The sequence below is a fragment of the Nomascus leucogenys genome, chromosome 14 (genome assembly GCF_006542625.1).
Source record: "Nomascus leucogenys isolate Asia chromosome 14, Asia_NLE_v1, whole genome shotgun sequence".
Lineage (NCBI taxonomy): Eukaryota > Metazoa > Chordata > Mammalia > Primates > Hylobatidae > Nomascus > Nomascus leucogenys.
The window spans coordinates 47,676,502-47,693,961 of NC_044394.1; the positions used below are offsets into that span (position 1 = coordinate 47,676,502).

General features: G+C 44.3%; 1 protein-coding gene across 1 annotated transcript in view; it reads left to right on the forward strand.

Annotated features, from left to right (window-relative positions):
• Window positions 1-1,121: 1,121 nt before the first annotated feature.
• Window positions 1,122-17,460, forward strand: part of C14H2orf92 (chromosome 14 C2orf92 homolog) — a 34,028-nt gene continuing 17,689 nt past the window's right edge. Inside the window, exons 1-3 of the mRNA XM_030827158.1 lie at window positions 1,122-1,206; window positions 5,834-5,935; window positions 7,215-7,298. Of these exons, the coding sequence (XP_030683018.1) occupies window positions 1,161-1,206; window positions 5,834-5,935; window positions 7,215-7,298 (232 nt within the window). The 5' untranslated portion in view covers window positions 1,122-1,160. The remainder of the gene's footprint in view (window positions 1,207-5,833; window positions 5,936-7,214; window positions 7,299-17,460) is intronic.

Sequence of the window (17,460 nt, forward strand, 5' to 3'; positions counted from 1 at the left end):
ACTGTGCGGGTCCACTTCTATGCAGATTATTTTCTTTTTTCTTTTTTGACAGTCTCGCTCTGTTGCTCAGGCTGAAGTGTAGTGGTGTGGTCTTGGCTTACTGCAGCTTCCACCTCCCAGGTGCAAGTGATTCTCCTGCCTCAGCCTCTCAAGTAGCTGGGACTATGGGCACTCGCCACCACACCTGGCTAATTTTTGTATTTTTAGTAGAGATGGGGTTTCACCATGTTGGTCAGGCTGGTCTTGAACTCCTGACACCAAGTGATCTGCCTGCCTCGGCCTCCCAGATTGCTGGGATTATAGGCGTGAGCCACCGTGCCCGGCCCTATGTAACTCTTTATGCAAGTTTTTACCCCTAAAAGATATCTGCCATCTCAGCCATGGAACACACACTGTGAGAACATGAAGGCTCAAGGGCAGGGCTGGCTACATAATTTGTGGGACCCATTACAAAATGAACATGGAGAAAAAAATAGAAAAAAGTGTAGTACAAGGTACTAAAATAGATTTTTCCTTTGAAAACAGTTTAATACTTATAAAATGTAATAGAGGGAAATAGTGACACATGAGTAACAAAGTGGGCGAATCAATTGGTCTACGCTATTTTTGGTGTTATAATTTTACCTAGTACAATAAATAGCAACACTTCGTTAGTGAGACGGGGTTTCACCATGTTGGCCAGGCTGGTCTGGAACTCCTGACCTCAGGTGATCCGCCTGCCTCAGCCTTCCAAAGTGCTGGGATTACAGGTGTGAGCCTCCTCGCCCAGCTGTGATGTCTTGATTGATCATAGGATTTTTCTGGCTATTCTAGCTGCTTCCGATTCGCTTCAGCCAATTTAGTTGAACTTTTATCACTTGTGACTTCAGAGTCCTGGTTAATATCCTGTTGCCCTCAGGACATGCAGGATGGAGGAAGGCACCAGGGAGCCGAGGGAAGTGAGCAGAGAGGCAGTTACTTCAGGGCCACCAGCATAGCCCCCGTCACTGTCCACAGACACAGGCCCTTCCCCTTCTCACGGTGGAGCAGGCCCCACCTCACTTCCGGGTGTGACTTCACAGACCGTTAGGTTCCGTGGTACCCTGGAGTCCACAGCTGCTGAATCTGAAGGGCCTTCAGAAGACTGGCTTCTCCATGATGGTTCATGGACTAAGGCAAAGATGAGCAGAGCCGTGGCCCTCTTCTTTGTTGTCTGCTGGATCCAAGGTATATTGCTGTGGCAGCTGGAGAGAAACATGGGCCTCACTTCGAGCCTAAGTAGGGCAGAGGAGGGCCTTCCCTCCCACAGTATGGGGAACACAGATACTCTACCTACTCTACCTTCTATCCCAAATCTGCCATTCAGGGTTTATTACTTGGGGGAGGGAGTAACTGAAAACATTTTCCTAACTTTGAAGCTTTCTCAAAATTCAGAGCTCTATAGGAGGGTGGCATACATGCGTATTTTAACTTTTCATTGTAAGCATTTCCAAACATATGCAAAAGTAGAAAGATTAGTATAAAGAACCACCATATGCTAACTAACCCTCCTGATTTTATCTATATATACGCACTATTTAAAAAAATAACAGCGTTAGGCCAGGTACAGTGGCTCACTCTTGTAACTCCAGCACTTTGGGAGGCCAAGGCAGGAGGATTCCTTGAGCTCAGGAGTTTGTGACAAGCCTAGGCAACATCATGAGAGCCTGTCTGTATGAAAAATTTAGAAACTAGCCATGCATGGTGGTGCTGCATGCCTGTGGTCCCAGCTACTAGGGAGGCTGAGGTGGGATGATCCCTTGAGCCCAAAAAGTCGAGGCTGCAGTAAGCCGTGATCATACCACTGCACTCAAGCTTGGGCAACAGAGTGGGATCCTGTCTTAAAAAAAAAAAATTAGTAACAACTTTATAGAGATATAATATATAATAAAATGCACCCTTTATTTTATTTTTCTATTTATTGTTATTATTTTTGAGATAGGGTCTCCCTCTGTCACCCCGGGCTGGAGTGCAGTGGCATAATCACAGCTAATTGCAGCCTCAACGTTCCAGGCCCAAGGATCCTCCCTTCAGCCTCCCAGGTAGCTGGGACCACAGGCATGTACCACCACACCCAGCTAATTTTTTAAATTTTTATAGAAATAGGGATCTCACTATGTTGTCCCGGCTGGTCTCAAACTCCTGGGCTCAAGTGATCCTCCTACCTTGGCCTCCCAAAGTGCTGGAATTACAGGCATGAACCATCATGTCTGGCCAAATTTACCCTTTACAAAGTATATAATTCAGTGGTTTTTAGTATACTCACAGAGTTGTGAAACATCACTATTTAATTTTATTTAATTTTTTAATTTTTTGAGATGGAGTGTCACTCTCTCGTCCAGGCTAGAGTGCAATGGCGCTATCTTGGCTCACTGCAACCTCTGCTTCCCAGGTTCAAAGTGATTATCCTGCCTCAGCCTCCCAAGTTGCTGGGATTACAGGCGCGTGCCACCATGCCCGGCTAATTTACTAAACTAATAAATTACTAAGTAAGTTACTAGTAAATTAGTAATTACTAAAATACAATTTTTAGTAGAGATGGAGTTTCATCATGTTAGCCAGGCTGGTCATGAACTCCTGACCTCAATGGAGCCTCCTGCCTCAGCTTCCTGAGTAGCTGGGACCACAGGGGCACACCACCACGCCCAGGTAATTACTTTTTATTTTTTGTAGAGTTGGGGTCTCCCTATGTTTCCCAGGCTGGTCTCGAACTCCTGACCTCAAGTGATCCTCCCACCTCAGCCTCCCAGAGCGCTGGGATTAAAGACGTGAGCCACCACACCTGGCCTGAATTTTCCTCAAATTCAAAAAATCCTGATGAAGGTTTGGTTAAAATCTTTGGTGAGTTACCCCTCTCCCTGTGGAACCTCAGGCTGGATTTGAAGAGTTACGTGGGTGGTCCTCATTGTCTCCCAGGAAACCTGTTCCCGCTGCTGTGAAGGGAAGGCAGCTTCTCTTCCTTGAGGCTAGAATCTGTCTATGTGTCACAGTCTCAGGAAATTAAGCAAAACAGACGATAAACACCTCAAAAGGACCATACTGAGCATGAGTGGAGCAGAGCAGGGCCATGTGGGACTGCAGCGTCAGATGCCACCTCACACCAGCTGTGACCCACCTGCCTCGCCAGTTTCTGCTCTAAGGCCCCAAAGCCGAGCTGAACCTCCTCCAGGGATTCTCAGCCCTAACTGAGCATGAGAACCCCTGGGGCAATCCTCTTTCTAACAACTGAGACATTCCACACACACCCTACATCAGATTTTGGGGTGTGGGATAGACCTTCGCATTTGTAGTTTTCTAACCCTCCAGGGAACACTAGGCTGAGACTCACTGGTCTCCACTCTAAACCTTCCATTAAACATGTGAGAAAAACTAAGGCCTGAGGAAGTCTTTAGCAGAGAGCTGAGACGGAGAAAAGGGTTCTGAACCACAGCTGTCTGCTGAAGGAAGCTGTTCGAATGCCAGTGAAGTCTCTCCTGAGGGTGCCTGGGCTGTGCATCAGGAGTGAAGGTTGAGGGTCACCTTAGGTGTGAGAAGGAGCACGCGGGAGAATGGCGCTGATGCTTCCCCCTGGGTTAGGAGGCATTCGGATCACAGAGCGATGCATGTTCTCTCGACACCCGATGGGCCTCCGTTCCGTTCCGGCAGCTGTCTGTGTCAGGAGTGCTGGGCTTGCTCCTCCCCATGAGAGCCATCACAGAGGCCTTGGGCAGTCTGCATAGACGAATGCCTGGCAGGTGACCAGGAGGGGAAGAACGAGCAGATGCAGGTAGCACTTGCAGTCCCCCTAGCTGTGCCCTCAGCACCTGCTGTCTAGGAGGCAGAAGCCTTGTTCTCGGCCTTGCAGATGACCCCAGCGTCTCTGAATTCGGCCCCATATGTGTAGGAGGGGAGTGATTGCATCTGAAGATGGGAGTCTGGTTGGGGGTTTGGGAAGCTGCCATCACCCCTCAAGAGCCCACTGACCAGCCCAGCTCACACCAGGTGGGCCTTGGCATTGGAGGCCACGGCTCAACTCTGCAGTTCCCTCTGGGCAGCATTTCCCAGGACTCGTAGGTCAGCACGGTCATCAAGGACGGGTGGTGAGAGCAGCTCCTCATTGTCCTGGTGACCCTGATGGTTCATTTTCTGGTGTCTCTGTGGTGAGCTCCTGTTACATCAAGCGAGTGGAAACCACCGAGGACCAACAGCCCTGGAAATACACTGAGAATGCAGGATGAGTGGGGTTTGCGAGGACTGTTTTCTGGGACTTAGCAAGGAAAGCCTAGAGGGGAAAGTAAAACTGCTTCTTCCCAGGGAAGCCAGAAGCCTGAGAATTTAAAAGGGAAGGAGAACTTAATATATTTCAAAAATGTAACCCTCATGAATTAGCAACAGCTTTATAAAGAAACAGCTTTCCGAGCTTATAGAATCTATTCTGCTTTGTTTCTGCCCCCATGGCTCCCACGCCTGTTTTTGTGGGTGCAATTTTCAGATAGGACATTTGTACACAAGCTTCAAAACTCTCTGAGGACAGCTTTCCCCTTTGTGTCTGTCGGGTCCCAGGCAGTCACATCCCAGGAAGTGCTGGGGTCAGGCTCCTTGCTCCACATCCTACTTCAGTGGCACGAAGGGTGGGGTGGAGTGTGTGAGTCATGTGTGATCTTGGTGTGGGCTGTGGCTGGTCTGCAGCACCCCTTCAATGGCTGCTTCAAGGGCTTTTCATGATGCTTATAGCTCATGAGCTAGTGTTTCCTAGAGGCTGTTTCCAGGTGTCTTGCATGTCACACACTGGCCTACCAGGGCTGGAGTGAGATCATGAGCACCAGATTGTTGGTGAAGGGAGTTAACAGAGACATCGAATGTCGGTGAACAGGAGTGACCTTGGGTCTCAGTAAATACTGTGGTCAACTGAATCCAGAACCCAGCCTCACCAGCAGGGCCTACTTCTTCCTCTGGAAGTCTGCTTAGTTGTGTACCTGTGTTCTGGCTGCCGCAGGCCGAGCTGGTTTTCTTCCCCTCCTGTCTTCTCTGGCCTTTGCTTTGTAGCTTTGTGTGGCTGTGTCATCTCTGGTTGTATCTGTGTATACTTCTGCCTCTCCCGCTATCTAGATGGCTCGGGGAGCCTCACCACACACCAGGTCACCTTCCTCTCTGAACCCCCAGCACCTCGTACTGTCTCTGTGCAGAGATAAGGCTGGGTGAAAGCTTGTGTGAATGATCTGCAGTCTTCTACTCTAGGCCAGTCTCCAGGAGCATTATGATCTTTAGGAGCGTGGGCTTGGTTCCTCCGTACAATAATGGGTCATAAAACTGAGTGGTCAAGATCATCCTGGTGAGGGCAGTCTGCGTGGTGCCATAGTTGCTGTACCAATTAAGAATGCAACTGGTTGCAATTTCCTGAGAACCCGACGTACAGTGGCTTAAACAAAGAGTGGTTTATTTTCCTTCTGTCATAGCAATCTGAGGGAGGCCACTGTGGCTTTGGCGCAGGAAGTTGGGAAAGGCCCGCTTCTCTGATATCATTGGGGGCCTCCCCAGTGCTTGTGTGGCAGAATGACAAGAGGATGAAGAAGGAGAATTATGGCACTGAGTATCATGAGATTTGGGGTCATGTATCTTTAGTGGGCGGTGTTTGCTGCCCCGAATGTCTCATGCCATTAAAATGTTCTGGAAATGATTTAGGTAGTTGGAGTTTCCTTCCCAAAGACAAGGCATTTACAGCATAATGTCCAATATCCATCGAGTTTGTGTCATGCATTCATTGTATGCATAGTCTGCTTTAGGTACTTAGCAAAATATTGCTGGTATTAACATGCCTTTGTTTGCTTCACTGGAGATGAAATTCTGCTGCAAGTGTTTTCCAAGGTTCCGTATGACCCATTGTTTGATGAAACAAGAACAGCAGTCAGATCCATTACAAAGAGAGACACACAAAAAAGCAAGTATATGTCGTTAACCTGACATGTGTACGTACCTTTACAGACCTGTGTTATCTCAAATATGCAATGCTAGCATTTTAGCATTCCTTAAATTAACTACTGTGGTCGGGGGGGTGCAAAGCCAAACTGGGAGGTGAAGAACTATCTGAAATCTCCTCTACAGTCTTCCTCCCAATATGGGAGTCTATAGGCTTCAGTGTGAATATCCCTGTATTTTGGGGTGATCCCTGACGTGCAGTGTCAGGCATGTTCTGCCACTCTGGAGGCTATGCAGAGGACAGAAACCTGGTTTGCAAGTGGGGTTCACTGTTCCTTGTAACAGGAGCTATGAGAAGTGTAATCACTTTCTATTGACCAGTGCTTTATAGGTCACGGCCCATGAGTGCCCAAGTCACTGGCTTGGGAGAGCAATGTCTTCCTGTGTTCCTCCCTGTCACCTCTGCCATCATTCCACCCCATCCTCTGTAAAATATTTGCCCAGAGAAGCAGAGCTGATTTCTCCTCCAGCACTGATGCTCCAATGCCAATGCTGAGAGGAAGCAGCTGGCCACATATGCAAAAATAATGCATCTTAACCTCAAATCACATGAAGAGAAGAGAAACCCTGTAAGGTGGACATCAGGTGAATTAGGAAGAAAAGTAACAATGAGTAATTAGTTATCAGAATAAGCCAGCTATGTGTGCCATGAATTATAAGACTCTCAGTAAAGCAATTTAGTAACTAATCACTCTGCCAATGCATTCCATAAGCCATTGAGAAAGATATTTCACTGCATAATCTCAATAGCTTGCCCTGCACCATGTTTTATGATGCTCCCTTGGCAGATACATTTCGGGGAACACGTTTTTAGCAAAGTGCTTGCATGATTAAGTGTATCTATTCTTAATGATTCCTCAGTGTCTTAGTAACAGAGAACTGTGCATTTGTCATTTATTGGATCAAAGTTGTTATACTTGAAATCATTTGGCATAAACCATGTAGGCCTTTCTACCAGTTTTCCTTTAGAGTTAAACCTACCATGTGCACAAATCTCTCAATGTTTATGCATATTGTCTGTCAAGAGACTATGCGAAAATGAGCTTAGCCCCTGGTGTTGTGTTGGAACTTCAGATGCTTGCAGACACTTCATGAATGCTCTGTGACACTCAGAACACGTGGGTTCAGTCCAAGTGCATGATGCTGACCTCAAAATGCCGTGCAGAAGAGTATCAATTTAAAGGGAATACCTGCAGATCCAATGAAAGACTTAGTCACAGCCATGGTTTATTTTCCCATAGGCTATTCCCAACAAAAGAGCTTGAACAATGCTGCATTTGCATCAGGTTCAAATGAGCAAGAGGAACGTTTGGCTAAAATATTTGGTAAGTAGCCTCCTGCTATGAAGCCTTTAGCCTGTGTTTGAAGAGTTGCATGCTTGTCCAGGTTGTCTCTCAAGTAGCCTGTTCCTGCTGCTTTGAGGGGGAAAGCAAGTACTTTGCCTTGAGGCTAGAATGTGTTTCTGTATGAGTCAAAACCTCAATAAATTAAGCCAAACGTGGAAAATAAACACCTGGAAAGGATCCTGCTCCTCAAAGAGTGATCTATGGAGCAGGAGCAGGGCTACCATCTGGTAGTGTGAGAATACCCTGGGGAGACTGTTTAAAAGAGACACCTCAGGCCGGCGCGGTGGCTCAGGCCTGTAATCCCAGCACTGTGGGAGGCCGAGGCGGGTGGATCACCTGAGGTCAGGAGTTCGAGACGAGCCTGGCCAACATAGTGAAACCCCATCTCTACTGAAAAAATACAAAAATTAGCTGGGCATGGTGGTGTGCACCTGTAATCCCAGCTACTCAGGAGGTTGAGGCAAGATAATTGCTTGAACCCGGGAGGCGGAGCTTGCAGTGAGCTGAGATCATGCCACTGCACTCCAGCCTGGGTGACAGAGCAAGACTACATCTCAAAAAAAAAAAAAAAAAAAAAGGGGAAAAAAAAAGACACCCCTTGGCCGGGTGTGGTGCCTCATACCTATGATCCCAGTGCTTTGGGAGGCCAAGGCGGGAGGATTGCTGGAGGACAGAAGTTCAGGACCAGCCTGAGCAACATACCAAAAAACACTAAAAAAAACTCCCCCCGACACATGACAAATTAGCCAAGTGTGGTGGCATGTTCCTGTGGTCCTAGCTACTCGGGAGGCTCAGGTGGGAGGATGTTTTGAGCCCAGGAGTTTGAGGCTGCCATGAGCTATGATTGTGCCACTGTACTCCAGCCTGGGCATCAGAGCTGTATTGTCTATTTAAAAAAAAGAGAGAGACGGCCGGGCGCGGTGGCTCACGCTTGTAATCCCAGCACTTTGGGAGGCTGAGGCGGGTGGATCACGAGGTCAGGAGATCGAGACCACGGTGAAACCCCGTCTCTACTAAAAATACAAAAAATTAGCCGGGTGTGGTGGCGGGCGCCTGTAGTCCCAGCTACTCGGAGAGGCTGAGGCAGGAGAATGGCGTGAACCCAGGAGGCGGAGCTTGCAGTGAGCTGAGATTGCGCCACTGCACTCCAGCCTGGGCGACAGAGCGAGACTCTGTCTCAAAAAAAAATAAATTAAATAATTAATTAAAAAAATAAAAATAAAAAAAAGAGAGAGACATCTTGTTTCACTTTCAGTGATCAGATTCTGTGAGGTGGGGTGAGACCTTTGCATCATTAGGTTTTAAAGCCCTTCAGGTGAATCTAGGCTGTGACTCATTCCTCTACTCCAAGCCTCTCATTTACTATTTGAGAAAAACTAAGGCCCAGATGGAAGATGGTGGGGTGGGGAGCTCCAGGAATCTGTCCCTTTACCAAAACAACAACTGAGCTGGCAAGAACTATGTTAAGTAGCTATGGAATACTGGTGTCTAGTAGAACACTTGCAGTGTCCAAGAGTGAGCTTGATGAAGAGGCTGCCGAATTTCAGCATTTTGGGTAGTGGCTACCATCCTCCATTCCCAAGCCCTGTGACGGGCAGCAGTGTGGATAGCAGTCCACATTCCTAGTGAGGATTGCTGGTGCCAGGGTGGGCAATAGAGACCTGTCTTCTAAAACTCAGGGTGTGTACTTTGATTGCTGGTTGCTACTTTAGAACTCCAAGGGGCTAGCACTAAAACTGACTATTGTTTTAACTGGCATTATTAAATGCCAGTTAAAAAACTATGGGCTGAAGAGGCTTCCAAGCAACCCTGTTGAGGGGATTTAAGGAAATAATGTTTTTTGTTTTTCTCTTTTTGGAGATAGACACTTAAGGAAACTTTTGTCAGGTCATTGACTAACTTCAGAGATAAGAAAACAGAAAAGTCAGCACTCTCACACAACAAGAAGTACGCACTTTGCAAAACTAGTTTGGAAAAGTTACAAAAAAATGGCTTCAGCCTTCAATAAGCAAAAATCAACAATCACTGAAAGAGAGGATTAGATTTCCAGAGTTATCAAAATGTAATACACAGAATGTCCATCTCTCAACATAAAATTATAAAACATACAAAGAAACAGGCAAGGAAGGAATTTGGCAGAACTTGTTCCTGAGGAAACCTGGGAATTAAAATTATTACACAAGATGTTAAATCAACCATCTTCAAAATGTTCACTGAACTAAAGGAGACCATGAACAAATAACTTAAGGAAATCAGGAAAACAATGTATCAATAAAATAATATCAATAAAGAGATAGAAATTATTGAAAAGAGCCAAAGAAAAGTTCTGGAGCTGAAAAGTGTAATAAATGAATACTTGGCACATGCCTGTAATCCCAGAACTTTGGGAGGCTGAGGCAGGTGGGTCACGAGGTCAGGAGATCAAGACTATCCTGGCTAACACGGTGAAATCCCATTTCTACTAAAAATACAAAAAATTAGCAGGGCGTGGTGGTGGGTGCCTGTAGTCCCAGCTATTTGGGAGGCTGAGGCAGGAGAATGGCATGAACCCAGGAGGCAGAGCTTGCAGTGAGCCAAGATCGCACCATTGCACTCCAGCCTGGGCAACAGAGCAAGACTCTGTCTCAAAAAAAAAAAAAAAGAAAAGAGAAAGGATCAGCACACTTGAAGATAAGACATTGGAAGTATCCAGCCTGAGAAGCAGAAAGAAAAAAAAAAAAAAAGAAAATGAATAGAACATGTGGGACTTGTGGGGCATCATCAAGCATACTAAAATATACCTTATGGGAATCTCAGAAGGGGAAGACAGAGAGATATGAAGAGAATATTTGAATAAAGAATGGCCCCAAACTTCCTGAATATGTTGAAAGACATGAATATGCACATTCAAGTTACTCAATGAACTCCAAGCAGAATACTCAGAGATACACAGTGAAACACATTATTATCAAATTGTCAAAATCCAGACACAAAGAGAATCTTGAAAGCAGTAACAGAGAAGTGACTCAGCATAAAAGGAACCCTCAATGAAATTCACCACTCATTTCTCCTCAACAACCACAGAGTGTAGGAGGCAGTAGGATGGCACATTCAAAGTTCTGAAAGAAAAATAATGTAATCAGCAGGGCTTGGTGGCTCATGCCTGTAATCCCAGCACTTTGGGAGGCTGATGTGGGCAGATCACTTGAGCCCTGGAATTCGAGACCAGCCTGGGCAATATGGCAAAACCCTATTTCTACTAAAAATACAAAAAAAAAAAAAATAGTTGGGTGTGATGGTACACACCTGTAGTCCCGGCTATTCAGCAAACTGAGGCGGGAGGATCACCTGAGCCTGGGAAGTCCAGGCTGCAGTGAGCTGAGATTGCACCACTGCATTCCAGCCTGGGTGATGGGAGTGAGATCCTTTCTTGAAAAGAAAAAAGAAAAATACTGTCAAGCAAGAATTCTCTATCTGACAAAATTATCTTTCCAGAATAAAAGAGAAACAGAACATTTTCAGATAAACAAAAGCTGAGAGACCCGCCTTATGAGAAATGGCAAAGAGAGCCCTTCAGGCTGAGATGAAGGGACATTTGACAGTCACTTGAAGACATAAGAAAAAAAAATGCTGGTAAAGGTAACTACCAGCTCTAAAAGTCGTATTGTACTTTAGGTTTCATCTATAACTTCTGCCTTTTAAAAATATTATTTAAAAGGTGAATGCATGAAATAATAATTACACATGTGTTAATGGTCATACAATGTGTAAGGATAGACACTGTAATAACAACAATATAAAGGGAAGGGAATAGAGATATATATGTGCAGAGTGTTTGTATACTATTGAAACTAAGTTGATACTATTCAAACTAGGTTGTTAAAAATTTAAGATACTAGGTGTTTAAGTTTAAACAAATTTTAACTAGTTTAGGTGTTTCCAAGGTAACCAGTAAATAATAACTAAAAAAATGTGGAACAAAAGAGTAAAAGAAAGAGTCAAAGCCAGGCGGGGTGGCTCACGCCTGTAATCCCAGCCCTTTGGGAGGCTGAGGTGGGGGGATCACCTGAGGTCAGGAGTTTGAGACCAGCCTGGCCAACATGATAAAACTCTGTCTCTACTAAAAATACAAAAATTAGCCAGACGTGGTGGCAGGTGCCTGTAATCCCAGCTACTCGGGAGCCTGAGGCAGGAGAATTGCTTGAACCTGGGAGGCGGAGGTTGCCATGAGCCAAGATCATGCCATTGCACTCCAGCCTGGGCAACAAGAGTGAAACACTATCTCAAAAAAAAAAAAAAAAGAAAAAGAAAAAGAAAAAGAAATAAAGAGTCGAATGGAACATTATAAAGAACCATATTTCATGCAAATAATAGCCAAAAGAGAGCTGAGGTGGCTGTATTATTTTCAGACAAAATAGATGATACATCACATGGTTTACGAGAGACAAGGATAGTTGGAGACTTCAGTATCCTCCTCTCAATAATGAATAGAACTAGACAGAAGAGGCCGGGCGCGGTGGCTCACGCCTGTAGTCCCAGCACTTTGTGAGGCTGAGGTGGGCGGATCACGAGGTCACGAGATTGAGACCGTCCTGGCTAACACGGTGAAACCCCATTTCTACTAAAAATACAAAAAATTGGCTGGGTGCGGTGGCTCACGCCTGTAATCCCAGCACTTTAGGAGGCTGAGGTGGGCAGATCGTGAAGTCAGGAGATCGAGACCATCCTGGCTAACACGGTGAAACCCCATCTCTACTAAAAATACAAAAAATTAGCCAGGCGTGGTGGCAGGCACCTGTAGTCCCAGCTACTCAGGAGGCTGAGGCAGGAGAATGGCATGAACCCGGGAGGTGGAGCTTGCAGTGAGCTGAGATTGTGCCACTGCACTCCAGCCTGGGAGACAGAGCGAGACTCCGTCTCAAGAAAAACAAGAGCAAAAAAAAAAAACAAAAAATTAGCCGGGCATGGTGGCACACGCCTGTAGTCCCAGCTATTTGGGAGGTTGAGGCAGGAGAATTGCTTCAACCAGGGAGGCAGAGGTTGCAGTGAGCCGAGATGGCACCACTGCACGCCAGCACGGGAGACAGAGCGAGACTCCATCTCAAAAAAAAAAAACCAAAAACAAAAACAAAAAAACTGTACAGAGGAACAATAAAGGAATTATTTATTCAAGAAGACTTGAACAGCACTCTAAACCAATTAGACCTAGCAGACATATCCAGAACAATCCACCCAACAACAGAAGAATATGTATTCTTCTCAAGAGCATGTGGAATATTTGCCAGGATAGCCCATATGTTAGGACACAAATCTTCATTAATTGAAAAAGACTGAAATAATACAAAGTATCTTTTCAGATCACAATGGAATGAAACTAGAAATCTACAACAGAGAGAAATCTGGAATATTTACACACGCGGAGATTAAGCAACACACTCTTAAATAATCAGTGGGTCAAAGAGGAAATCACAAGGGAATTTAGAAACTGCCTTGAGATAAGTGCAAATTAAACACAACATGCCAAAACTTGGGATGCAGTGAAAGCAATGCCAAGAGGGAAATTTATAGATATAAATACATTCATTAAAAAAGAGTATCTTCTCACGCCTGTAATCCCAGCACTTTGGGAGGCTGAGGCGGGCGGATCACAAGGTCAAGAGATCGAGACCATCCTGGCTAACATGGTGAAACCCTGTCTCTACTAAAAGTACAAAAAATTAGCCGGGCGTGGTGGCGGGCGCCTGTAGTCCTAGCTATTCGGGAGGTTGAGGCAGGAGAATGGCGTGAACCCAGGAGGTGGAGCTTGCAGTGAGCCGAGATCGCTTCGCTGCACTCCAGCCTGGCAACAGTGAAAAACTCCGTCTCAAAAGAAAAAAAAAAAGAGGATCTTAAATAAATAACCTAATTGTACACCTAAAGGAACTAGAAAAAGAACAGCATATTAAGTTGAAAGCTAGGAGAAAGAAGGAAATAACAGAGGAAAGAAGTGAAATAACAGAAAAACAATAGAAGAGAACTGATGAAACCCAAAATTAGTTACTTAAAAAGACCAACAAAATTGACAGACTTCTAGCTAGATAGGTAAAGAAAGAAGAAGACCCATTATTAATTCAGAAATTAGAGTGGGAATATTACTACTAATTTTCTGGAAATAGAAATCATTTAATGAGAGAAGAATATAAACATTTGTATGCTCACAAATTGGATGACCTAGATGAAATTTTAAAATTCCTGGAAGCACACGAACTACCAAAATTGACTCCAGAAGAAATAAGAAAATCTGAATAGACACATAACAAGTAAGGAGAATGAATCAGTAATCAAAACTTTCCAACGAAGAAAGTCTAGAATTAGATGTGTTCTCTGGCAAAATCTACAAAAGCTATAAATAAGAACTAACACCAGTCCTCAAACTCTTCCAAGAAGCTGAAGAGGAAGAAACACTTCCTAGCTTACTCTAAGAGGCCAGTATGGCCCTGATACCAAAGGCAGACAAAGTCACTACAAGAAGACTAGAAACAAATGTCTCTTATAAATATAAACAGAAAAATCCTCAACAGAACATTATCAAACCAAACCCAATAGCCTATTAAAAGGACTATACACCAGACCAAGAAGGATTTATTTCCGGAACAGAAGGATGGTTGAACATAATAAAAATCAATCACTGTAATATACCGCATTAATATAATGAAGGAGAAAAAATATCATTTCAATTGATGCAGATATAGCATTTGACAAAATTCGACACCCTTTCATGATTAAAAAAAAAAAACTCTCTACAAACTAGAAATAGAAGGAAACTACCACAACATAATAAAGGCCTGTTTGAAAAACCCACAGGTGATATCATGCTCAATGTTGAAAGACTGAAAGCTTTCCTCAAAGATCAGGAACAAGGCAAGGATGCCTGCTGTCACCAATTCTATTCAAGACAGTACTGGAAGTCGTAGCCAGAGTCATTAGGCAAAAAAAAAAAAAAAAAAAAAAAAGAAATGAGGCATCCAAATCAGAAAGGAAGAAATAAAATTATTTCTGATTGCAGATGACTTGATCTTGTATGTTAAAAACCATATAGACTCCACACACACGCACACAAAAACATGTTAGAACCAGTAAATGAATTTAGCAAAGTTGTGGGGTACAAATTGAACACACAAAAATCAGTTGTGGTTTTATACACCAACAATATATACACTAAAAATCCAAACAAGTGATGAGAACAATTAATCCATTTACAATTATATCAAAAAGAATAAAATACTTAGAGATAAACTTAGCCAAGAAAGTGGAAGACTTATACCAGTACTGAAAACTACAAAGCATTCATAAAAGAAAATAGAGAAACAAAAAATCTCATGTGCATGGACTGAAAAACTTAATATTGTTAAGATGTCAAAATTGACCTGGCATGGTGGCTCACACCTGTAATCTTAGCACTTGGGAGGCTGAGGCAAGAGGATCACTTGAGCCTAGGTGTTTGAGATCCAGCCTGGGCAACACAGTAAGACCTGGTATCTATTAAAAAAAAAAAAAAGCTGTCAAAATTGCCCAAAGTGATCTGCACATTCAGTATAATCCCTATCAAAATCTCAAGGGCTTTTTTCCCAGCAACAGAAAAATCTGCCATAAGATTCATGTGGAATTTCAGATGCTTCAAACAGCAAAAATAGTCCTGAAAAAGAAGAAAAAAATTGGAGGAATTTCACTTTCTCATTTCAAAACTTGCTACAAAGCAGTTATCAAAACAGTGTGATACTAGTATAAGGCTAATCATATAGACCAGTAGAATAGAATAGAAAGTTCAGAAAGAAGTGCATATGTCTATGGTCAATTTTTCTTTTTCTTTTTTTTTTTTTGAGATGGAGTCTTGCTCTGTCGCCCAGGCTGGAGTGCAGTGGCGCGATCTTGGCTCACTGCAACCTCCATCTCCCGGGTTCACGCCATTCTCCTGCTTCAGCCTCCCGAGTACCTGGGCAGGTACGCGCCACCATGCCCAGCTAATTTTTTTTTTTTTTGAGACGGAGTCTCGCTCTGTTGCCCAGGCTGGATTGCAGTGGTGTGATCTCAGCTCACTGCAAGCTCTGCCTCCCAGGTTCACGCCATTCTCCTGCCTCAGCCTCCCAAGTAGCTAGGACTACAGGTGACTGCCACCATGCCTGGCTAATTTTTTGTATTTTTAGTAGAGACAGGGTTTCACTGTGTTAGCCAGGATGGTCTTGATCTCCTGACCTCGTGATCTGCCCGCCTTGGCCTCCCAAAGTGCTGGGATTAGAGACGTGAGCCACCGTGCCCAGCCAGTCAATTGATTTTCAACAAGGGTGTCAAAGCCAACAGAGTGGAAATAACAGTCTCTTCAGCAAATGGTCCTGGGAAAACTGGAAGGTCATAGGCAAAAGAATGAAGCTAGCTCATTACCTTATACCATATACAAAAATTCAAAGTGGGTCAAAGATCTAAATTTATGAGCTAAAACTATTAGTCTCTTAGAAGTAAACATAGGTAAAAATCTTCATGACCTTGAATTAGGCATGTGATGTTTTAAGTTTGACACCAAAAGCAGGCAAAAAGAGAAAAAATAGCTAAATTGGACATCATCAAAATTAAAAACTGTTGTATATCAAAGGCATTTCTCCCACAGAATGAGAGAAAATGTTTGCAATTCACATATCTGATGAGGGATCAATATCCAGAAGACAATGCAAACTCCTGTAACTTAACAACAAAACAAACAAACAACCCACTCCAAAAATGGGCAAATAACTTGAATAGCCATTTTCCAAAGAAGATATACAAATGGCCAATAAACACATAAAAAGATGCTCAACATCATTAGTCATTAGGGAAATGCAAAATATCACTATTCACACTTCTTAGAATGGCTTTTTTTTTGAGACGGAGTCTTGCTCTGTCACCTGGGCTGGAGTGCAGTGGCACAATCTTGGCTCACTGCAAGCTCCACCTCCCGGGTTCATGCCATTCTCCTGCCTCAGCCTCCCGAGTAGCTGGGACTACAGGTGCCCACCACCATGCATGGCTAATTTTTTGTATTTTTAGTAGAGACAGCATTTCACTGTGTTAGCCAGGATGGTCTCGATCTCCTGACCTCATGATCCACCCACCTCGGCCTCCCAAAGTGCTGGGATTACAGGTGTGAGCCACTGCACCCGGCCTAGAATGGCTGTTTTTTTTCTTTCTTTTCTTTTTTTTTGAGACAAAGTCTCACTCTGTCGCCCAGGCTGGAGTGCAGCAGTGTGATCTCAGCTCACTGCAAACTCTGCCTCCTAGGTTCACACCATTCTCCTGTCTCAGCCTCCTGAGTAGCTGGGACTACAGGCGCCGGCCACCACGCCCGGCTGATTTTTTGTATTTTTAGTAGAGACGGGGTTTCACTGTGTTAGCCAGGCTGGTCTCGCCAAATTGCTGGGATTACAGGTGTGAACCACTGTGCCTGGCCTTTTTTTTTCCTTTTTTTGAGACAAAGTCTTGCTCTGTCACCCAGGCTGGAGTGCAGTGGTGTAATCTTGGATCACTTCAACCTCCACCTCCCAAGTTCAAGCAATTCTCCTGCCTCAGCCTCCCTAGTAGGTGGGATTATAGGTGCCTGCCACCAAGCCCGGGTAATTTTTGCATTTTTAGTAGAGATGGGGTTTTGCCATGTGGGCCAGGCTGGTCATGAACTCCTGACCTGAAGTGATCTGCCCTCCTCGCCCTCCCAAAGTGCTGGGATTACAGATGTGAGCCACCATGCCCAGCCAGAATGGCTATTTTTTTAAAAAGAAAAATAACAAATATTGGTGAGGATGAAGGAAATTGAAACCCTCATACATTGCTGGTGGGAAGATGTAAGATGTAAGATGGTGTAAGATGGTGCAGCTGCTACATGTCCATTTTGGGCTGTTATAACAGAATACCACAGCCTAGGTAATTTGTAATAAATTGAAATTTATTGGCTCACAATTCTGAAGGCTGAGGAGTCCAAGACTGAGGGGCCAGCATCTGGCAAGAACCTTCTTGCTGTATCATCCATGGCGGAAAGCAGAAATGCCATAGAGGGTGAAAGAGAGAGCAAGGGAGGGCTGAACTTGTCCTTTTAAATGGTATGCACTCTTGTGATAACTAACCCATTCCTGTGATAACCATATTAACCTCTTAATGAGGG